Genomic DNA, 24,256 nt, shown 5'->3' with positions numbered 1-24,256 from the left:
CCCGCTCAAATGCATTGTATGGACCAAAAGAGCTGAGAAATTCTTCTAAAAATCTTCATTTGAGTTCAGCAGCTGTAAGAAAGTCATACACATCTGAAATGGCATGAGAGTAAATGATGAGAATTTTCATTTTAGGATGAACTATTCCTAAATGCAGACTTCCTTTTTTTATGCAAATTAAAATGTTACATTTGTTTTGTATTGATTTGGGGTTAAATATGACCAGAACATTTTCTTGAAAGGTTTCATGAGATTTATCCTCTTACAGATATTGCCGGGTGGATTTCTTTTTGCATGTTGTATTGCAATATTTTGCATTAATAGATTTACACTTATTAGCATCTTCCATATGCTATGGGAAAATGTCTGATGGACAGATATAATGGACTGATCATCACGCTGACTTTTGAGTACATTTTACTCTACACAATCACTCAATATCAAACCAATGTAATATTTTAGAGCACAGCAGAACTAGAAAAATTATTTATTGCAATGAAAGAAATTTCCATGCCTGGAATTCTCAAATGTAAAATTCTTAGATATTTCTAATATCTGGTGTTTATATAAAACTGAAAAAATACAATAAAAAAAAAAAATAAATAAAAACTTATATTAAGTTTTACTAAATGCTCTTTTAGCAACATTGAACCCAATCACACAAGAGCAAAGTTTACATCTACTGTACAACTCCACTCGGGCAGATCAAAACCTCCAGAAGGAAATACAACAACAGACTTCCAAACTTTTCCATGTCCTGTCTAAGGATCACAGGGCCATGCCAGTTTTGTAGCACTCATTAAAGGTCCCCTGACATGAAATTTTCACTTTCTGAGGTTTTTTAACATTAATATTAGTTCCCCTAGCCTGTATTTGGTCCCCTCGTGTCTAGAAATTTCAGTCGGTGTAAACCGAGTTTTGGCTATCTTTCTCTGCCTGTGAAAAAATGAGATCTCAGACAGGCTGATCTTGAATCTCCCCCTATATGACGTCATATAGGGGGAGGTTACCTCCCCCTTCTCTGCTTTGCCCTCCCAGAGAATTTGACCCGCCAATGAGAAAACGAGCTAGGAAGTACGAACGCGCGCGCGATTTTAGTTTATCCTCGAGAGATATCATGGCGTGTGACCGATCGAAGCACAAAAGTTGCTCAATAATTGAATGCACAAATGATCACAGAAGTCTTTTTTTTACTTCCTTCATCCAATCCCCAGAAGGATCAATGGATAAATTTCATTTACTCGGTCACAGTAGAGCGAAGTTGTGGAGGGCTTTCTCGGTTACCATGGATTTCTAAAAGCTATTGACTGCGTTCGCAGCTCTTTGACTGAACGTAGGCTATTTGTAAGAGAAATCCCACCACTTTGAAAAGGACCATCGCGCGAAACATTGCGCTGACAGTTCTCATACGCACTGAATAACAGCTCACGCGCTGCACTTCACGTACGAAATCACTACGGCAGCGACGCGAACAACTCCGAAAGGTAGGTAATTTTTCTTTCTTTTTTTAGGAGAGGTAAAGGTTTTACTGTTGATATTTCTTTAAAGATGTAGATATTAACACTTTAATATTGTCTTATGGTGTGAATGAGTGTGAAAAGATGCGTTCGCAACATCTGAACGACTGCGTGTCTAAGTGCCATTGCAATATATCCAATGTAAACACCCACACTACACCTTGCCCCGCCTTTCTCCTCCTCATTAGCATTTAAAACTACAGACACCGAAACGGCACGTCTGAAGGAAAGCTCATTATGGGTTGGCTTGTAGTGGCTATAATTCTGTACCAAGGCTGAATTTTGTAAAAGAGATTTCAGATACAGTACTAGGGACCACTAAGGCCTATATCAAAGCCTACAAAAAGAAGCATGTCAGGGGACCTTTAAGCACTGATCGGCGGTCAGCAACCCCTACTGTAATACAAACCAGATGTACTGTAAGCAAAACTAGTCTCCTATCAGTAACAAACAGAAACCTCTTTCCACACCAGTACAACACATCCGCCCTACCACTTCCTGTTCAGGCCTCTCCACGCATTTGTCTGACTTCCCCTTGCAGCTGAAAGAACTTCTATCATAACAGAAACAGCTGCTGCTCATTCACACAATCCTGACACTACAAATCAACCTGCTGCTACTGCAAAATTCACTACTACCTCCCCGCTAACATTACTTACAGTTGATCACGATTTTACACAGGAGCTTTACATAGGCAAAACAATTAACCAATAAATGAATTACTCATATTATGGGATGTAATTACGGACTTCAAACTGGCATGCTATTTGATTGATATTCAGTTTAATTAATTTTATGACTTTGTAATTATTCGTTCTTTAGATAAAATATTTTGAAAGGAAGCGATGGTTCCAAGGTTGTCCATGTGGCCCCTGAGGAGACCAAACATGAGCCAACTTTCAATGAAATAACCATAGTGGATCAAAACTTTTAGCATTTAACCGTTTCCAGTGGATTAACATGCTCAGTTACACAATACAATTATTAATAAAAGAAACAGACTTGTCAAGTTTTGCAACATCCCTTTTCCAAGATGTTATGGCTAGTGTTAAGCCCAAAGTATACTTAGATTTTTAAACAAACACTTTGCATCTGTGTACAGTCAAACGCAAGCCTGTCAAAGTATACTCCATATGACTGTGTGCATACACCGGCATTTGGTGCATGCATACTACGGCTACTATGAGACACCGTATTTCTCTTCAGGAGTTTAAACCCATAAAAATGTCTTTATATTCCTTTAGACTCAAGTTATACAAATGCAGGACTACTAATTAGTGTAAATAATTCCAGGTGCATGCTTAGGTTGCGTGTTCCAAAACGTGCGGTTAGAAAATTGTGCTGCGCGCATTCGGTGCACTCTGCTGATGACGAGATTTGCGTCACGCGTTCTGTACACAGATGCTCTGCGTTCACATCTGACCGAAGTATATTTTGGGTTTTAGCGAGCACCAGTAGTAGCACAACTACTACAATACGGTGGGGGAAAAAAAAAGGCATTTTATCCCAGACAACACAAAAAACCTTTGTTCAGAAACAGTAGCATTAGCCATCATAAAAAAAAATGTAAGCTGCCCTATTAAAGATCAATAGCACTGACCCACCCTATGGCTCAACAACCACCACAGCAGGACAGATATGACAACCAAAGAGGGCCAAAACACTTTGTGAGTGTTGAGGAATAATACTGCATGTAGAAGCAATATGCATCATGTATGTGTAAAAGAGAACCCTTCTCACCATCTCCCTGTGAGCCCTGTTGAAGGAGGAACTGTTGCCCTTCATTCCATTGTCTTTCCAGCAGCTGGTCAATGCTGGTGGCCACAGGGGGCAGCGTATCTGTACCAGAGCCCAGCCCTGGAACCAACGGTCCTGACGAGTCATACCGGATGTGCAGCCCACTTAATGGAGACCTAAGGTCATTAACAGACAACAAGTGAGAGAAGAGCAATATTTGCACAGAGGACATGATATATCTTTTTATAAAAGACACTAAATTTATGAGGTGACAAACTTTTTCTTCAAAAGGATGCGTGTAATTTTTTGGGATCTTAACATTAATTTAAAACGCGTTGTTGCTAGGTCATTTGTAAAAAGTAACGAGTTTCCCAGAGAGGATACCCGCAGAGATTTTCTTTCTTTTTTTTTTTTATTTATAATTATTTAAATAAATCTGGAGAAGAGTTTATGGATTAAGCTGTGATAGCCCTCATTAACAAATTAAAACATAACATCTGCAATGACACCTACATTTGCTCCAAGGTAAATTAAAGCTATTAAACTGAATGTGTTGATTCAAGTCATAGTAAAAGTGATAGTAAATAAACAGTTCACAGCATCAAAATTAGTGTTACAAGACATCATAAACAGCTCTGTTCACATACGCTAATGTTATTAGATGTATAATAGCTATTAAATTAATTTTTTCTCTTTTCAAATGATTATTACAGTCTCCACACAGTTTTAAATAAAATCACTGAGTGATATAAACATTTTACAAAAAAACTTAAGATAAATGTGGATTGCAATGTCACTCTTCATACCAGCCCACGTAATATTATCCATTCTCTTTATGAGAATATTTACCCAAAAACCATGTAGTTCATGGCAATCCCCCATTAATTCCAATGAGGAGTTCTGTAGAGCTTGTTAGAGCAAGCAACTGTAACCAAGCGGGGAAGAGCTAAACAAAGTGTACATTTTCTAACTAGTTGGCATTAGAGTTTTTGCAGAGCGGATGAACAAATTGCAGAAAAATCCCATAGACTATATTGATTAAATATTCAAAAGGGCAAACGGAATGCTCATTAATTCAAAGTACAGCTGTCCAAAAATTAAAATGTAAACAAACCATCCATCCAACTGTAATGTCTGTACACCATCAAACTTTCAGTTTTAAACTTTCAGACAAGGCTGTCAAGCCAACAACGTATGTTTTGACAAACTTTACCTATGTAGTTTGTGTGATTCCATTGCTGCAGAAATGACACCTTTAAAAGAAAATGCACTTCACAGCCGAGCATCACATATGCTACAGTTTTTTGAAAGTTGTAAATAGTCTGTGTTTGCCAACAAACACTCACTAGACTACTGCACTAACAAGTTTTTTTTTTAACTCCTGCTCTGGTGTTATGACCTCAGAGGCAGACATGCTGCTCAGTAAAGCCAAACAGAGTTCACAGCTATTGTGAAATGGACCAGTGCGTGTCTCTGACACCATAAATCTCAGGGCACGCTTGTTTGGACAGACAGCAATCTGTGTTATTATAAATGCATCCAACTCTGGGCTCTACATCAGTGGCTGCCATGTGAATGTGAATCTATCTATGGGGTAATTATGGCTGGGCTGAGATCAGAGCCACAAGGCAATAAATCTCCACAACCGCCAGATTTGCCCTAAGAAGCCATAACACCTTGCATAGCTGCACCAGTGTGGAACACAGAAATAGGACAAAGATATTCATGGTTCATCTGAACATGCCGCAGAACAGTTCTAAATTCCTGTTATTCCAACATAACCACAGTGAGATTTTTGGACATGCACACTTTTGCACTTTCTGTGCAGGTACCATAAATGCCACAGCACAAATCACCCAAAGCACATATTGACAAGCTAATCAAAAGTGATCAAAGTGATAGAGATAAATGCATTTCGTAAACACATATTGCAACTTGATCTGCACATGCATTCTACTGCATTGACGTAAATCGGATCAGGTTAATTCAATTACAACAGATAAATCTAGCCATCCAATCTATTAAATATGCTGAAGCAGCAATGAATGAAAAATATCAAACAATTCTTAAGTAACTGATGCAATCAAAAGTATAATAAATAACAACAGAATAACAACATACCTCTTCAAATTTAAAATATTACATCCCGGAGGAATTTTGTTAAACAGTATACAAATCACACAGCGCATTTGTCATTATAAATCCATCTTATATCTTCAGTCATGGGGCTAGCAAGACAAAAATCTATTTTTCAGGTTACAGATAACGAACAATGTTTTTTTTTTTTGGAGATCATTCTACATAAGAATCTGAAACTTCAATATGGGGAACAGCTGTGTTAAAAAAATGCCTGCTGTTCGGAAGGTAAGTGCAAAAGGGAGGAACGGACAGAGTGAATGAATGCGGGCTGGCGAATGGGGTGGGGGAGGGAGAAAGAGTGAAATCTCTGAGCCTGGAGGAGGGGAACTCTAGCTCAGGAATGTAAATAGGACTTACCGAGGGGAGAGGTTTGCCTTTGGTGAGTTTCCTCTTCTGGAGAAGCTGAGAGTTCCGTCACCCAGCTCCTGATCTGAAAGGTAAAAAGAAAGCAGCTGATAAGGAGCCGGTGTGCAGATGTGGGCTCTAGAGGAGCATGGGAAATGCAGGGACTCGAGGCTTGATCCACACAGAGCCTAGCAGCAGTCAGATCTCCCTCACAGAAATCCATCTATGGGCTGAAGAGTTGTCTCTCTGGCAGCTCAGCTTGCACACTGACACTACCGAGTGTGTGTGTCACCGAGTCACCTCGCTCTCATAACCCCCCCACCCCATTCGTTAGCTCTCCTTTCTTTCCCTTACCCCAGTTCTTCCTTCCCTGTGGAGGCTCCCATCGCCCTGCCTGCAGGCCCCATGCCAGACACTGCTTTTCATTTTCTGCAGTGAAAGTAATGAATCACATATGCGCCTCACCAGGCACAACCCCCTCCTCTCTTTCTATTCTTGCCACCCCCCTCCAGTCACAGTCAGCCAATCCCATTTTTCTCTTCCTCTCTGATTCCTTCCCCCACGCCCCCCTCCCCTCTTCCTTTCCTTCCTCCCCTCTTTTTCTTAACACTTTCCAGCCCACTACCACCTCGAGCACACTTTCCAGCCCACACCTCCAGTTGGGGTGTGGGCCCATCATGCCCAAGGTCTGGACTGACTTGTAATGGCACTGACTCCTTGCCTGACCTTGGATCAGCCTCAGGGCTGCAGAGCAGATTGGACCCAAAATTATTGGGTATCACTTTACAAAAGAGAGAGAGAGAGAGAGAGAAACAACAACCTAAAGAAAAAATCACTGGACCTTGAACTGGAAAACTGCAATCAACAGGTGATAAGTGTTGAGAGAATAGCACAAGGACCTTGCCAAAGTAAACAAGCATTGTGTCACAGCTTCATGGATGCCACGCTAAAGCTTTGGACGTGCTGCATTGAGAATAAGCAGCAGGCAAGAGCTGGGCATGTGCTAAGAGCACACAAGCTTTCCAGTCGAGCGGTGGTCTCTTTAAGAAAGGGTGTTCTTTCTCCCATTGTTAGTCAAATGACCCCCTGACCTTTGTATGAGGAGGAGGGCATGACTGATCCATTATTCCTCAAAGGCTGTGTTACTCTTTTTCCTTTGCTGTCCTCCTCTTTCCCCCCTTTGTTTCAACCAGTCCCAGCTCCCCGCCTGACAGGGTCCTGCAAGCCCATTTGCTCAGCACCGTGACCCCAGGGCTTAGGCAGGGTCCAGGGAAAGTGTTGAGTGGACCAGGATGGAGAGAGGGAGAGGCTGTGCGTAAGGTATGCCTGCCTCTTAAACCCTGGGCAATCCCCTCAGTGTCATCACTGTGGTCATTGTGCAGATTAATGAAATGTTTGAATGGAGGCATGCTTCATTTAACAGGTATGCACACTTTCAACTCTCTGTCCCAGGGAGTTTTGTTCTTCACGTCTCCCTCTCCTTGCGACCTGAAGATGGCAAGGGGGGGATACAGCTGACCACACATTCCACATGCACAGGGGAGCAAGGAAAGAAGGGGAGGATGAGGAGTAACTGCAGAGCAGAGTGCAGAAGGAACGGATTTTGCGAAGGGAATCCTGTGCTGGTGGGAGGTGTGCTTCCCCCTCTGTTGGAAAACGTGTGTGCGCGCGCATCTCTTACCTGCTGTGGAGCTCTCAGACTGGGCGATCAACGCAGCCATGGCAGAGTTCGGGTTCAGCCGGTTTCCAAACATATGGGATGGCACTAGGTTAAAGGTTCCTGGTAGTGAGTTTGACTGAGGACGAAACACATAAAAGGCACACATTAGAATTAAGATGGTAAAACTGTCACGCTCCTAATATTAAGTGTGTGTGTGTGTGCAAATGTTGGCCAAAGACCTGGATGACTAAACACCATGTCAGTTGTAAGTGTGTCTTTCCTGTGAGCCAGGAGAATTGTCTGAGCAAACAAGAGCAAATCCACAACCCTGAACAATACACAGACCATGTGTTCCTGCAGCTAATTATTTAATCCAATTAAGCCATTTCCCTAATAGGGGGATTTGTTGCGGTACCGCTAAGGTAGCAGCATATGTGCACCAGAACAAACTTTGACTTCACTGTAGAAACCACACACATCTTTAAGTAATAATTTTGTAGTAGATTCTTTTTATACAACAATGTGCAGAATAGTTTTAGGACTACTTATATTAATTACAATCTACTTTGTAGGAAGTGCATCACTTTAATAATAATAATGTTCCCTTTATCCAATGTTTGCGATCCTCTCTGACAATGCATCCTATTAATTTTGTCCTTATTCTCATACAATCAAAATTTCCTAACTTCCCTTTATCTACTTAATTAAAACTCTAAACAGATGGTAAATAATGTAAGCTGGAATTACATTGGATTCCTTGCAGTATTTCGGTGTTGTAAGATAATGTATTTTTCACCAACACACATTCTGCAAACATTATAAACTGCTCATGAATACTCTAGAAGAAAACACCATGATTTAAACAAACCCAGGCTTCTATTATGGATCTTCTACTAACAAATGTAGGATGTAGTTAAAAACGAAGCATCACAGTTCTAACTCATGAAGCTAAATCTATAAAATGATCTAACCCCAACTAAAATCCGCTACACTGCCTGCAATACCCTTTAGTGGTCTTTTTTTAGATTCTAAAATTATTACACAAATTTAGTATTTTTCCCCTCAGTTTACTTAGTCAATTCTTACTGTATTATGTGAATTGTATTGTGCTATACTGTATATTGTATAGCCTTTGCATATTGTATGTGCTCTCCATTTCTCTGCAGTGTGAATGCCAATAAACACCTTCAAAAGCACTTATACCTAAATATACATTTACATATAAATGTTTCTCTCACTCACACACACACATTATTGCTGAAAATCAAGGCTCTCACATTTCTGTCTGAAGCATTTTCTCAGTTTTTTGTATATATATTTTTAATAATAATAATAATAATAAATTAAGTAATATCCTGCATTCTCCAGGCCCCTCACTTCCCTGCTGGCCCTCCCCGCTCCTCAGACTCCTCGTTCAGGCTGTGTGAAGAGAGAAGGGAGTATGACCAGTATGAAGAAAAATCCCCATCCCTCTACACAACTCTATGTCCAGCCTGTCAGCTCCCATCCCATCAGCGAGCGAGGCTCAATGCGCCAGCACAGGGAAAAGAGGGACAGTCAGATTGTTTGAGGCTTAGGGCTCTCAGGACTATTGTGGAGGTTAACTAAAAGTGGGACAGAAGTGGGCATAGGGGGTGTATGCTAGGGTCGAAGTTCAACACTTCACTGCTTGCAACCACAGAATTTCTATTTCCCCCTCAATATACAATCCACAAAGGGAGAGATAGGAATAGAGAGGAAGGAGTGAGAATAACAAAATTCCAAACATCATGTTTATGGAATAAAGGATGATTATTTGCACAGAATGTATTGCTTCTATACTATTCCTTTCAGTCCTATTCTAGCCTACTCTAGAAACTTGGCAGTGCAATGCAGGATATATTTTTGGCTTTTGTATGACAAATTGCTTGTGATGTTCCTCATTTGTGCTTTGGATGCATGTACTAAATAATTAAATGTAAATATTGATTTTAATTCATTATTTTCATGAACCTAGACATACCTTCTAAAACATCACCTTTTTACTGATCAGTGAATCCCTACCTTGAAAAAAACTCCATCGTATTAAGGCTCCTATGCCATAAAGCTTAGGACTAATGGGGGATATTTGCAAGCATGTGTAAGGAGGGGCTGAACCAACGAGAGCACTGCAGCATTAAGGCCATCAGTGGGTCTACTTCATCTCCTAATGTAAGGCCACCCTGCCTGTAGAGAGGGCAGCTCTGCACAAACAAAGCCCTGTTGCCTGGAGACGACCGGTTGCTACAGCAGCGCAAGTCAAGATGATGCTCAGGAGAGCAGCAGAGACTGTGCTCAGTCTCTAGTGTGCTTCCAAAGGGCACATTAGGAACAGTGCTGGGGTCCCAAAAGAATGTTTTTTCTTTATTATTGTGATGTGAACACATGGTGTAGTCATACAATGGGGAGGAAACATTTTAGTTTCTTTTTATGAAGTAAAAAATAAAATCTGATCTATATATTCAGGGCTCAACAAAAAGGATAAGAGTTTTGGAGAAGCTGACGTAACGGTCACTTGCCCTATTGGGACAGTGCTGTGTCACTCCAATACATTTGTTAAATTCTAAATAGCACGTTACTTTGAAAACATAAACATTTGGTTTTCTGTGATATATTGGACATTGTTGCAAAAATTTAGCTGATTTAAACTTTTGATTAAGTTAACATTATGTAGCTGGCTAACACAGAAAAGGTTTTGTTGAAATTGCAAATGACTTGTCATTGTCCAGGATAGTGGTGTCAAAAGTATCGGTATTTCGGTGGCAAGTGAATCTTAATATTAAATAAAAATTGGTACTATAAACGACTGATCAAAATACATTATGAACATCATGCGATGTGCTTATTTTAATAGACACAAGAGAGTGCACATTTGCTGTAAAATGTGCAGCACCTGCAGACTAAATATTTATGCCCACACGGGGCATTTAATTAACGTCTTAACCAGAGGTGTGAAACTATACCCAAAACACAGAACCAGAAAAGGTAAGATTTAGGAAATATACACTCAACTTTTATTTTTAGAGCACTTCAAATCCACAAGAATGGACCAAAGTACTGTACAGAGATTCCTATTTCAACAATCAAAAACACATACCATGACAACTAAAATACTTATACAAAAGACATACAAATATAAACTTGGGGAAAAAAAGCAAGTGCAAAGATGCAAATTTGCCTTGTACACAATAATAAAAAAACAATGCGCAGCCAGCGGCAAAGAAATGTGTGTATTAGACTCCTTTTCAGAGTCCCGATCGTTATCACTTTCTGTACATGTAACAAAACCCTTTTTAGCAACACAGCCAAACAGTTCTATATTACACTAAAATATTTTCCAGGACATTTAGGTATTTTTCTAAATTTCCATGACAGGAAAACTGCATTGCAAAATTCCAGGTCTTTATCCAACAAAAGAGCATTTACAAATTAGCCGTCTTGGAGTTACATAATAGTTGTACAATTTCCAGTTATATTACACATTTTTTTTTTTTTTTTATAAAAGTAAACTTTTATAAAAGTAAACTTAAATATTAATAAATGCTTCATTTTTTTTATTTCTAAAGTTAAATTTTTTTTTGTGATGGGACAATTTTGTTTTTTTACTGTTGATCTCTGACAATAGAATAGAATTCAGTAAAATTTTCATTAATTTCATAGAGCCAACTATAGCCATTTTCTCACAAATATTACTGTTTACCGGACCACACATTCAGTTCGCTGTACTGCTCTGACAAGCCAATGCAAACAGTCACATACACACAGACGTTCATCCACAAAGACCATATACATAGGCAGCCTAGTCATAAATACCCTAAATAACTCAAAACACTGTCTCCATAAGCTGAAAAATGAGGTCTGAAATGACACAAAATGTAGTTCTCACATGTTATGCAGCAAAGAACACCAAAGCCAGCTTCCCTCATACGGTTAATATATAGCAACTACTTAGAGATGCACCGATTGCAATTTTTTTGGCCGACTTCAATTTCCGATTTTTTGCAAGTGTGACCTGCCGATACAGATTTTTTCAGATTTTCTTTCTAAGAACTACTATTGACCACATATACAAACAAAATCTACCTTTCTTCAATGCTAAATTTTATTTTCATAATAAAATAAATTATTAAACATTACAATTTCCCCCAAACTGCACTAAGTTACAGGATCTTCTCTCACTTAAACAACTCTCAAAATAAAGTGCTCTGTGACTGGAAAGAGGTAGAAATAACAATTAACTGCAAATGATTAGCTTTATATAACAGATGTCATTTTCCACAATTTTTTATAAATGGACCTTTTTCTCTTTATTACCGTAATTTCCGGACTATAAGCCGCAACTTTTTTCCCACGCTTTGAACCTCGCGGCTTATATACAATGACGCAAATATTACTGATATATGAATATATGGATTTTTCCCGCTTTCAAATTTTATAAGAAAAAAAAACATTCTGTGACGTGCTCTGTTTTTTGGCGGCGTGAAGCTTTCATTAGACCAATGAAATTGCCGAACGGGTTAAGGTCAAAACAACGTTTTTTGTTTACTGTTTAGAATAAATCGGGCACGCTCAAACTTCCCATCATTCTGATTACGGTAGTAATTTTGTCACCCTCACCATGGCAAAGATATGGAGAAACGCATATGATGCTGCTTTCAAGTTGAAGGCGATTGATCTGGCTGTTGGGAGCTCGGTCTTAATGAGTCGATGATAAGACGTTGGAAACAGCAGCGTGAGGAATTGACTCAGTGCAAAAAGACAACTAAATCTGAGGCTATTCAACTCCGACACCGAAGGAGATGACTACAGTGGTTTCAGTGCACAGGACGAGGAAGATAGTGACCAATGACTTTATTGGTAGGCTACTGTTTACTGCAAATGTTTTATTACAAGCCATGTGTGGCAGCGGGGGCGTGGTCAAGCACCCGTCCGGAAAAGAAATGTCTAACACCGGTGTCTAATTTCAAGTGCCCTGCTTCACGTGTCCTTCTTGGGAAAACTGTCACACGGCCACCAGTGTGACAGTTTTCAGCAGGGCACTTGACGTTCCAGGTAAGGCTTTTAATGGCCACAGCAATGTTTACAATCAATTTTATAAAGTTTCTCAATTCTTCTATGCGCCAACACTAGACTGATGTGTGTCACTTTCTCAGCTCTGTGGCTGCTGCCTTTTTATGCTGCTCTCCCCATGCTTACTGAAATTAGACACCGGTGTTAGACATAATTTAGCTCATGTGTAAGCGCCCTTACCTCTTTTCTCTCCCGGACGGGCGCTTGACCACGCCCCCGCTGCCACACCGTGTTTCGTTAAAGCCTGAGTAAAGTTCATTTGTTTCAATGTACCGGTAGGCACCTGCGGCTTATAGACAGGTGCGGCTTATTTATGTTCAAAATAATATTTTATTTAAAAATCAGTGTGTGCGGCTTATATTCAGGTGCGTTCAATAGTCCGGAAATTACGGTACTCATCTAACAAAACAATTCCAAAGATCTGAAAAACGAAAGTGTCCAATACGCTCAACTTACGTTAGATGTCCAAATATCAGTTGTAAAACTGAGCATTGCTTCGGGAACGGCTTGCATACCTGTCAACACTCCCGTTTTTCCCGGGAGTCTCCCGTTTTGTTATTTCTCCCAAAAAAAACTCCCGTAATTTGTATGGCCCAAACCACGTTATGAGAATAATCACATCAATATATTATTCCAAGGTGGTCCAGTTGCCAGATCTTGAATGAAACGCATCCTACTCACACAAATTACAAATAATTTATGACCACAATCTGGCAACCTACAACCCATTTGCGCTGATGCTAAATCAAGCATCACTGGTAGATGGGAGGACAAGACTTGAATTTCATATCCCGAAGCCATATCACAATGCCCATGCCTTTTACAATGTGTGTCGCACTGATTTCAATATCGGACACGGTGGGAAAAATTACGTTAAATCACAACTGCACAATTTCTATAGTATTTAGCCTGCCTCTGCCATCCAGCACACCCCTTCCCCTCTCCCGGATTTGTGTAACCAAATGTTGACAGATAACAGGCTGCGTGTGTTACATGACATGAGATTAAATAACTCGGGCAACGCGACGTCGGAAAGTACCTCATACTCTGTATCGAGGAAATGTATCAGATTTCTGAACCCTTTGTCCTCCAATATGGAGAACGGCTGGTCATCCAGGGCCATGAATTCCATAATTTTCATCGTAACTGCTTTGGTCTTTTTCGCTGCTCATACCAAGGAATGATAGGACAGGCTGCTGACTTGTGGCTGGCTCTGAGCTCTGGCTAGCTTTAGCCGCTTTCACTTTTTAGCTTCTTTTTTAAAATGGGCATTTTCAGCTGAGTGATGTTGTTTTAAATGTCTAATTAGGTTTGTTGTTCCAAAAGTCATTGTGGTGGTTCCCCCGCGGTTTAATTATTACACATTTCAAACTTTATGTATTCTTCACTCACACAGTGAAGATCTTCCACGCCAATGACATGTTTACGTGCAGCTGTGACGTTATTGCCTGTGCCGCTGGCAACAAAACGGACCGGCTTGGAATCGGTAAGACGTGAGGCTGACCGGCCGGTTACCGGTCCGGGCATGCGGAAAATCGGCGCATCTCTACTACTATTAGATAAATAATGCACAGCACAAACCTGGACTCTTGCCAAACAAATTCATTTAGTCTGCAGGAAAAAAAAAAATGTTTTCATGTCAGCAATAGCTACACCCAACGTTTACATCCATGCCTTTGAGTTAATTACTATTTGTACTATAAAGGTGTGCAAACAGCATTTATCATGATAAAACTGAAACAAATTAACACACGATACAAAGACGATGAGTATAATTCGAATGAATTGGTTAATTTTGTATGAGATGAAGCATTAAGGATATGTGTGAGCTGAAAAAAGCAGCATTAGGCTACTTCGTTTTGCAGACATACTCTTTTCGTTTGAGGCTTATATTGTCCATTTTAAATAACGTAGATTCGTGGAGTTTTCCAGATGCATTGGTCACTAAATTGCTATTAGTTTCCCTACTTAAAAGGATTCACAGTTTCATCCAATGCAAAATACTTCATCGTACTCATTGGACTACGGTCAAACTCTCTAAAATTTATCCTGACATTGATCATATCTGTGACCGTTGTCGTCAGGCTCCTGCAACCTTGGCACATATGTTTTGGTTCTGTCCAACCCTACATGGATACTGGACTGATATATTTGAGACAATGTCGGAGGTAGTTGAGACAGCAATTGAACCCGTGGCTATAACAGCACTGTTTGGTACACTTTCTTTGCCTGTTCACTGTACAAGGCGGATTTTGTGGCATTTGTGTCCCTCCTGGCCAGGCGTCGGATTTTACTGCATTGGAAATCATCTGCTCCACCTACTCATTCCATGTGGATTAGAGACGTTTTTCACTTTATTAAACTGGAAAAAATCAGATGCTCACTGAGGGGCTCTCTCAAGAACTTTTACAAAATGTGGGGTTCTCTCCTTGCATATATGGAAACATACACTCCCTGCATACTGGAAAATAGTTAATAAGTGTACTCTCTACTAGTGTGCTTCCGCTCCTGTGATAACACTTTTATAATTGAATAATTTGGCTAAACATTTATCTTGGTTGGCAGGTTTTTTTTTGTCATTTTCTTTTCTTCTTTTTTTTTTCGGTTTTCTTGGGGTGGGGGGTGGTTGAGGGGCAATTTTTGCATATTTGGTACTTTATTAGGTATATTTGTACATTCTTATTTGGGGTCAACATCTGTTCCCTTTATGTTAGGTAGGTCCTGGATCCCTGCCTATGTTCTGAACCTACCCCCCTTTTTTTTCTCTACATATGTTAAATTGTACAACTTTGTTATGGAATGTTTGGAATTTTGTAATATGTGGAGAAACTTATAAAGTGAGGAAAAAAAAAAAAAAAGGATTCACAGTTTCCCATTTCCAAACCAACAGTCTTAATTACAACCTGTAAAACAATAGCACCAATCTCTTAACGAAAACGTACATTTTAAACAAAAACACCTTAAAATCCTTTAATTTATTCTGGTGAATTCTAAAATGTATTGTTCTTACATTTATTCCACCCACATGTAAGAACTAAATCAAGCAAAAAAGTTGTATTGAAACTTGTAACTTTTTCATTTTTATCCCTTTTTCTCCCAATTTGGAATGCCCAATTCCCACTACTTAATAGGTCCTCATGGTGGCGCGGTTACTCAAATCAATCCGGGTGAAATCCTGTTCCAGTCAATCCGTGCATCTTATCATGTTGCTCGCTGTGCACACCATGGAGACTTGTTCTATTCTCCGCGATCCACGCACAACTTACCACACGCCCCATTGTGAGCGAGAGACACTAAATCAAGACCACGAGGGAGGTTACCCCATGTGACTCTACCCTCCCTAGCAAAAGGGCCAATTTGGTTGCTAAGGAGACCTGGCTCGAGTCACTCAGCACACCCTGGTGTGGTAGTCAGTGTCAGTACCCACTGAGATACTCAGGCCCCTATTGAAACATCAATTAAACACATACAGTGTATGACTGTGTAAAACAACAGGTTCAATTACTCACATGGGTGGATGAGGTGCTGGTGAAAGGGGCAGTTGGGGGCAGAGAGGTAAGGTTGGGCATTGAAGTAACCACTGACTGATGAGTGGGTAACTCTGGGTTGGATCCGGACAGAGACCCTCCGAGGAGCGCACCAGGCAATGGGCAGGCTACATCACTACTGCTGGTGTACGACCCTGCATGAACAGGAGAGGAAAAAGACAGGATTTACAGTAAATAATTTAGGTTAAACAGTAAATTTTCAAAGGTTCCATGACAAATCCGTTCCCAAGACCAAGGATATCTTTTGATTTGTAATCCAGTGGATTACAGAATGTCATAAATAATTAGAAATGCACCGATCGACCGGCCAGGGACCGGAATTAGCCGATTTTCCGCATGCTCGGCTCCGACCGGTAACCGGCCGTTCAGCCTCACGTCTTACCGATTCCAAGCCGGTCCGTTTTGTTCCCAGCGGCGCAGGCAATAACGTCACAGCTGCACGTAAACATGTCATTGGCGTGGAAGATCTTCACTGTGAGTGAAGAATATATAAAGTTTGAAATGTGTAATAATTAAACCGCGGGGGAACTACCACAATAACTTTTGGAACAACAAACCTAATTAGACATTTAAAACACCATCACTCAGCTGAAAATGCCCATTTTAAAAAAGAAGCTAAAAAGCTAAATCTAGCCAGAGCTCAGAGCCAGCCACAAGTCAGCAGCCTCTCCTATCATCCCTTGGTATGGGCAGCGAAAAGACCAAAGCAATTATGATGAAAATTATGGAATTCATGGCCCTGGATGACCAGCCGCTCCATAGTTGAGGACAGAGGCTTCAGAAATCTGATAAATTTCCTTGATACGGAGTATGAGGTACTTTCCGACGTCGCGTTGCCTGAGTTGTTTAATCTCGTGTCATGTAACACACGCAGCCTGGTACACAAATTCGGGAGAGGGGAAGGGGGGTGCTGGATGGCAGAGGCAGGCTAAATACTATAGAAATTGTGCAGTTGTGATTTAACGTAATTTTTCCCACCGTGTCCGATATTGAAATCAGTGCGACACACATTGTAAAAGGTGTGGGCATTGTCGATATGGCTTTGGGATATGAAATTCAATTCTTCCATACAGCTGTTGTTAAATGTACATGTATATTTTGTTTTTATCACCGGAGCACCAGCTGAGTCTTCTCCTCCCATCTACCAGTGATGCTTGATTTAACATCCCACGTCTACAACCTGCGCAGATATCATCAGCGCAAATGGGTTGTAGGTTGCCAGATTGTGGTCATAAATTATTTGTAATTTGTATAATGTGTCGATTGTGTGAGTAGGATGCGTTTCATTCAAGATCTGGCAACTGGACCACCTTAGAATAATATATTGATGTGATTATTCATATAATGTGGTTTGGGCCATACAAATTACGGGAGGTTTTTTTGGGAGAAATAACAAAACGGGAGACTCCCGGAAAAAACGGGAGTGTTGACAGGTATGCAAGCCGTTCCCGAAGCAGTGCTCAGTTTTACAACTGATATTTGGACATCTAACGTAAGTTGAGCGTATTGGACACTTTCATTTTTCAGATCTTTGGAATTGTTTTGTTAGACGAGTAATAAAGAGAAAAAGGTCCATTTATAAATATAGTGGAAAATTACATCTGTTATATAAAGCAACTCATTTGCAGTTAATTGTTATTTCTACCTCTTTCCAGTCACAGAGCACTTTATTTTGAGTTTAAGTGAGAGAAGATCCTGTAACTTAGTGCAGTTTGGGGGAAATTGTAATGTTTAATAATTTATTTTATTATGAAAATAAAATTTAGCATTGAAGAAAGGTAGATTTTGTTTGTATATGTGGTCAATAATAGTTCTTGGAAAGAAATTGGTATCGGCAGGTCACACTTTCAAAAAAATCGGAAATGGGCCAAGAAAATTGCAATCGGTGCATCTCTATAAATAATATTAGCACACTCATTGTCTTGCTTATCAGTAGGAGATCTGGCACAACAACCAGGGAATCTGAAACAAATCAATGCAGTGTATGACCTGTAATCCAGTGGTAAAGGCAAAGTATTATTAGTTGTAAAGGGCAACCTCTTTCCTCCAATATCTCTTCACTGGTTTTCCATCTATCTCATTCATCTCTTTCTCTCTGCCCCAGAGATGAACTTTGTGGACTTTGAATTGACCAGACCTTCATCACAGCAGACATCGAGAAAGAGCACAAATCACTTCTAATTCCTCTCAACATGCACTCTACCGGTCTCCCGATGACCCAGAAAATGGTTTCTTCTAATCTGACAACTCACCATTTCTTCTGTAAAAATGACTGAACTCTTTCAGGTGGGGCTAGGTAGCTTGGGAGTACTACATCCCATTCATATTTATGTGCTGGTTCATGACATGCATGCTGTTTGTTGCGGTTGCTGTTGTTTTATTGATTTTTTTCCCCCTACTTCTCTCTCCCTCATCCCCAGCCACGATCTCAAATGAACCCAGCTGATGGCCCAGGCTGACCCTTGCAAAAACGAAAGGGGCCCCCTTGCCACACAAAAGGAATGAATGGCTTGCGGCAGTCCACACTCAAACAAGGAAACATTGTTGGGCAGGAAGGTACCACATTAACCGTGTACAGTACCAAACACCACACATAGGACACATCCAGCAGAGAAAGCAAGCCAGATTGTTAAATCTATGTCCAAGGTCTGAGCCATAGAATTCTATTTTATTCAACATCTTACCATTGGGAGATCCCTGAATACCAAAAGCTTACTCAATGCATTAATGATTAAATTAATCTTTAAATAATCATGTTAATCTTGTAATCTGGTTAATAATTAACATTTCAGAAAAGGTCAACCAACAGAGCATTTGATTAGAGGCTACAAGACATGAGCAGCCAAACAAAGCAAGGACAAAGATCCGGTTATCTGGTGGTGATCGAACAGGCAGATTGATCAGGACTTAACATCTCCTCCTGAAACCCCCCTTATCAAATCAGGGGAGAGAGGGGAAATTTCAAATTAGATTAGCCAGCATTTCAAGTCAAACCCCTGTCTCCTCTCTCAGAAAAAAATCCATGCGAGTTCAGAAAGAGGTTAATGACAAGGCTCAGGACCTGATAAGGATCCTCGGCACTTTCCTTACGGAAGGCTCCAGATGAAGGAGGGACTGATTCAAAGTATTGTTGCAGGCCTGTAGAACAGATTTAGGCCTTTGACGTGGCAGATGTCTTCAATTTAAATGTGGTATCGTAATGTGATCAATGTCATGAAATGTTTTTAGTTGGGCTGCTAGTTTTAAGATATGCTAAATGTTCTATCACATGCAAACACACTTTAGCAGAGTTGGCTTGATGTTTCAAATGTGTGCTGACTGAAAACGTGGATGAATTACAGCGTATGGCTGTAGTTAATGCAGCAAATGCATGCATTGCACGCAAGTGTTTACTTGAATAGACAGGATGGCTACATAGTTTAATCACTGTATAATAAAGCCTTGTGATTGTGCGAGTGTATATCGTAACTGGATAATGTACATTGTGCCATCTGTTTAGACCAGCTTTTCCCTCTTCTCTTTTCAGACAAACACAGTTTTACTAAGAATCTTTTCCCACCCTCCCCAAATGGCACCCCCATAAAGCCTACTCCCGGCTGGGACCGGGATGGATGTTTGCATTTAATAATGGCCCCCACTGCTCCCCCTTATAAACCAGTCATTCGTCAAAAAAAAATAAATAAGGCTGAGAGCTGTTCAGGGAGGGTGAGACAGATAGATGAGGTGGAACACTCCGTTCTTGCAGCGCATTAGCCATGGCTAAATATTTACAGTCCTGCCAAAGGCCAGGACCAGGTGAAGGCAGGGAGGGGTGGGATACCAAGCCCCAAACAAACATAAAAAGCCCTGAAAGGGGACAGGGTGATAGTGAAACCATACTACTAGGGAGTGACATAGACCAAAAGACACACTGGAGTTTCTTAGTTCTAATCAAAATGGAAATTCCAAACAGGTCCAATGGTTGCCAAGCAACAGGGCAGTGCCACCAATCAGGCCCTTAAAGCTAGCCAGCGTTTGTGGATCACTTATGTCAATGGAGAGTTGTAGCAGATGAGAGAGTGCCTGCAAATGAGTGAGAAAGAACGATGTGACTATACGTGAGTGTCTATGCAAGAGACATAATCAGTGCCAAACTTTAGTCGCCCTGGCTCCAGCTCAGTGACTGAGAAGGCCAGTAGGGGTCAGGGCATTTCTACACACTATCTTAAGATGCTACCGATCATGGCTCAATCCGGATCCAGAGCGAAGAGAACAAAAGGAAGGAACAAATAAAATGAACTAATTGCCTGTTACGGCCTCCTTCCCTCCTCCGGCTCCCTCGGGCTCAACAGGTTAATGTGCATCTCTATGGAGATTCAGCAGGCCACTCCGAGCTCTCAATCAGGTAGGAATAAGGAAGCACTTTAGAGAGAATCTCCATCCACTTTCAGACTAATGAGCTTTACTATGGACCAAAAACCACATCCGACTGGGTCCCAGGCCTCTCTTTGAGAAAAGGGGACCTCAAATGCATTTTAGTTTTTTTTGTAATAAACAGAAATGGGGAAAAGAAACTGCTATTCAGGGAAGGATTAAGATGAGATAGCTAGTGATTTGAAATCTCTGAAACTGAACTGAATGGGATATTGCACACCAAGACTTTTTTTGGGCATTTTTGCCAGTGAAAACTGAGCTTTTTGAAAAACACTCTAAATGTGGATAAATTAGAAAAGGCCATCTTCACGATATAGTGTGGAATGGGATAACAGATATATCTGAAAATGATGTATTTGTTGTCAAGATGTCAGCCTGTGCTATGGCGTCCTGTGCTATCGTGTCCTGTGCTATGGCGTCCTGTGCTATGGCGGCGCTGTTGTGCCTGATATTCACTTTGATAGATTTGCTAAAGATAAATGTTACTTTGTACAATTCACATTGTATTCCTTCAAAAGGTGACGGGAAGTTCATTTGGAATTGGTGTCCGGCAATGGAACAAGAGGACAATAGTTTTTCAGACCATACATACAATGGCAATTTTTCACATGCGCAGTAAGGGGATTTAGGCATTTTCATAAGTTTGAGTGGACGAGTACATTTGGAAAACGCTGAAAACGACAGTGTGGACAGCGTTTCGAAATAAAAAAAACTGTTTTAAATATATACAGATTAATGTAGATGCAGCCTCAGATCTACCAAAACATACTAGTACACATTTTTTAATGCAACAATGCAGATGTATTTATGTGGAAGAGTCAATGAAAAATGTGTGAATAAGGAAAAAGTGAAATTTACTGTAGAAAGAAGTGCCTGAGCATTTACAATAGTGAAACAGTATGAAAAACAGTAAAACATAATAGATCTTAATCAAAGTGGACACTATATTTAATTTGATACAAACAAAAATGAGAATGACAGGACAACTTTCCAGTAAGGAAATAAGATGAGACCAATATGAAATACTGTTTGTCATTTAATCAAGAGACAAAGTTTTTTTTAATAAAAACATTTCCCCCCCAAAAATTCCTATGGAATAAGGTACACCGATAAATTGTTCACAATAAGTCCAGATATGTCGCTACAGAAAGTAAATAGGGTCAAATTTCATGTCATGTTGACTTAAGACAGTACTAGGGCTTAAACGATTAGTTGACGTTATCAACAACAAAAAACTATTGTTGTCAAATAGTCATTTGATCTAATTGAATGTAACACGAGATCACTTTAAACTCCAATGTCGAGAGCAGCACTGCAAGGAAGAATTACACAGCTCACAGTCCAGATGCACTCTAAAATGTTCAAACAGCTTCAAGTGAAGCAGATTGCAAAATATGAGGGAATTATAATGCAAAAATACAAAGTACAAACAGAAGTACTTTCATTGTGGAACAAGTGGAGCTGCCACTCCACTGAAGCAAAACTTGTGTGTCGAATGTCTTTAAAGGAAACATCCCGAAGTTCCATCTTAAATGCAGTTATATTTTAATGTGTTATAGCTTTATTAAAGTTCAAATAATATGGAAGCAGATCATGTAAATAACTACAAACTCCAAAACTGGCATTTTTCTGTGCGGTCAGTGACTCCTATGAGTTGTGCCGATATGAGGGGGAGAGACTGAGACTGCACCCGGCTGATGCACACTCTGTCACGGGGACGCCCATCCCTCGAGCACACACGCTTGGCTGTAGCTACATTATAACGCGATGGCTCGACACCTATTGAACTAAAATATTTGTCACTGTGCATTTCTTTTCATGAAGAAAATTGGCATTACACAGCTTTATTAATACAAAAGAGTTATTTAAAAGTATTTATCCCCCTTTAATTTATTTATTGTTAGCAAGCACGTTTAATACAACCTTTTTGAGACAAGCAGAATAATCGGTTAAAAGAGCCAATGATTAATCGTTGCAATAATCGCACAATAATTGTGAAATGAATAGATTATCAAAATAATCGTTAGTTGGTGCCCTAGACAGTACACTACATTTGGACTCTATCCCTCATTCCTTCTTAATTCTCACCAATTATTTAAAGTATAACACTCACTCAGACTAAAATGTATTGTTGATTGCCAAGCATAAAACTCTCTGCTCACCTTGTCCAGCAGGTGGGGAGCTGACAGTCATATTCTGTAAGCTTCCATTCCTGAGGAGAGACGGGGACTTTTGAATGCCCAGACTGGTGCTACCAGCTCCCACCACTCCAGTACTGCTGACAGTGCTCCCACGGCAGGCTATAGTGCTCATGGAGGACTGTGAGGGGGAGGTGGAAGAGGGGAGTGTGGCTCCATGGTCTCCCACCTCTAAGTTCTTACTATCCTGGGAGGTGAAGCACGGTCCATACCGATTCCTCCAGTTCCCCCGCTTCTTTTTCTTCACTCCATCTTCACCAGTGGAAGATGATGACGTTGCGGAGGAAGAGGATGAGGAGGGCTGGGGGCGTTTGTAGCCGGCCGAGGCCAGGCTGCCAAGCTCTCCGGCAGGGTGACAGTTTTCATAATGTTTGCTGGAGCTGGAGCTTTGCGGGAGAGACATCATGCTGAAGGTGTTGATGGCCACCATGCCTTCAGAGGCTCCACCCTCTGCACCATCCTTCATGTGACAGCGACCAAAGGAAGGTGGTGTGTACGAGTCACCAGCCCTCAGACTGGAGTCAGAAAAGCCGAGTAATTCGGAGGTGAGCTGGACCACAGATCCACTAGTGGCTGATTTACTGCTGCTGGTACCTAATAAAAGACCTGAAACAGAGAGAGATAAAGATGAAGTCCAGTAGTATCACAACCTTGTTAAGAGAGAGACAGATAAGGCCTTAGGGAGGTGGCAATTTGTTATAAAACCTAAGGACTGTTTTGGAGTCACCCTTTTTTAATAAATAAACACAGCAAAGCTGTAGCGCCGAATTAGCCCATAGCTCAGACTCAACAGCTATGTACCATCTTTATTGAACCAAAGAGACAGATCTGTAGTGATTTAACTCAAATTATAAAGGCTGTGCAGGTTTGCTCAGCAAATTTTCCATATTAAATATACACTAATTTTAAGTACCGTATATCCTTAGCGATTGTGTTCCTATGCCAGTGTATAAATGTATGATTTAGCCACAAAGAATTACCAAAAATATTCTCTAAATTGTGGAATAGGTATGAATTAAACCCTAGGAAAAGAAATAGGCTGGCAAAAATTATTTTTATGGCCAATGAAGAACTCTGAACTTGGAGGTTCAGAGTTGTATATTTTTTTGTTTTACTTGACCTGATATCCGGAAACACAATGCATGTTTTCCTTTTCCAAATCCTAGGTTGGACAGTCAGCTTTGCAGGCAGCCAAAAAAAATAAAAAATCAGATAAGTAGGGTGACCCAGATCTAGGCATTCATTCAGGCCCTCCCCTGAGGCAAGGACTTCTTTAACCAGAGTAACAGCTCCAAGATACATGCTTTTACAGCTGCGGCAAAGTGGCTGAGGATTTACTTTCCAATTTGACTGTTACGTGTTGAACATTGTTCAGATACACAATGTTAAAGATACAAAAATGTAAATGAGATTTGAAAGCTATGGCATAGGAGAAGATCATCCACCACCAGGAGTGGTCTAAACCACAGTACTGGTAAACTGTTAATCAGAAGGTTGTTGGTTCGAGCCCCACAGCCACCATCATTGTGTCCTTGAGCAAGGCACTTAACTCCAGACTGCTCCAGGGGGATTGTCCCTGTAAGAAGTGCACTGTAAGTCGCTTTGGATAAA

General features: G+C 40.5%; 1 protein-coding gene across 7 annotated transcripts in view; it reads right to left on the bottom strand.

Moving 5' to 3' along the window:
* Window positions 1-24,256, bottom strand: part of LOC127634989 (protein AF-10-like) — a 72,408-nt gene that overhangs the window by 6,699 nt on the left and 41,453 nt on the right. For all 7 annotated transcript variants that reach the window (XM_052114776.1, XM_052114778.1, XM_052114777.1 and 4 more), the window contains 5 exons: window positions 22,610-23,251; window positions 15,996-16,168; window positions 7,420-7,534; window positions 5,751-5,823; window positions 3,258-3,430 (listed from right to left, as the gene is read on the bottom strand). In XM_052114776.1, the coding sequence (XP_051970736.1) occupies window positions 3,258-3,430; window positions 5,751-5,823; window positions 7,420-7,534; window positions 15,996-16,168; window positions 22,610-23,251 (1,176 nt within the window). The remainder of the gene's footprint in view (window positions 1-3,257; window positions 3,431-5,750; window positions 5,824-7,419; window positions 7,535-15,995; window positions 16,169-22,609; window positions 23,252-24,256) is intronic.

Source organism: Xyrauchen texanus, chromosome 42 (genome assembly GCF_025860055.1).
Source record: "Xyrauchen texanus isolate HMW12.3.18 chromosome 42, RBS_HiC_50CHRs, whole genome shotgun sequence".
Taxonomy (NCBI): Eukaryota; Metazoa; Chordata; class Actinopteri; order Cypriniformes; family Catostomidae; genus Xyrauchen; species Xyrauchen texanus.
Note: the sequence above shows the minus strand (reverse complement) of the source record. Positions and strands in the feature narration are given on the sequence as shown.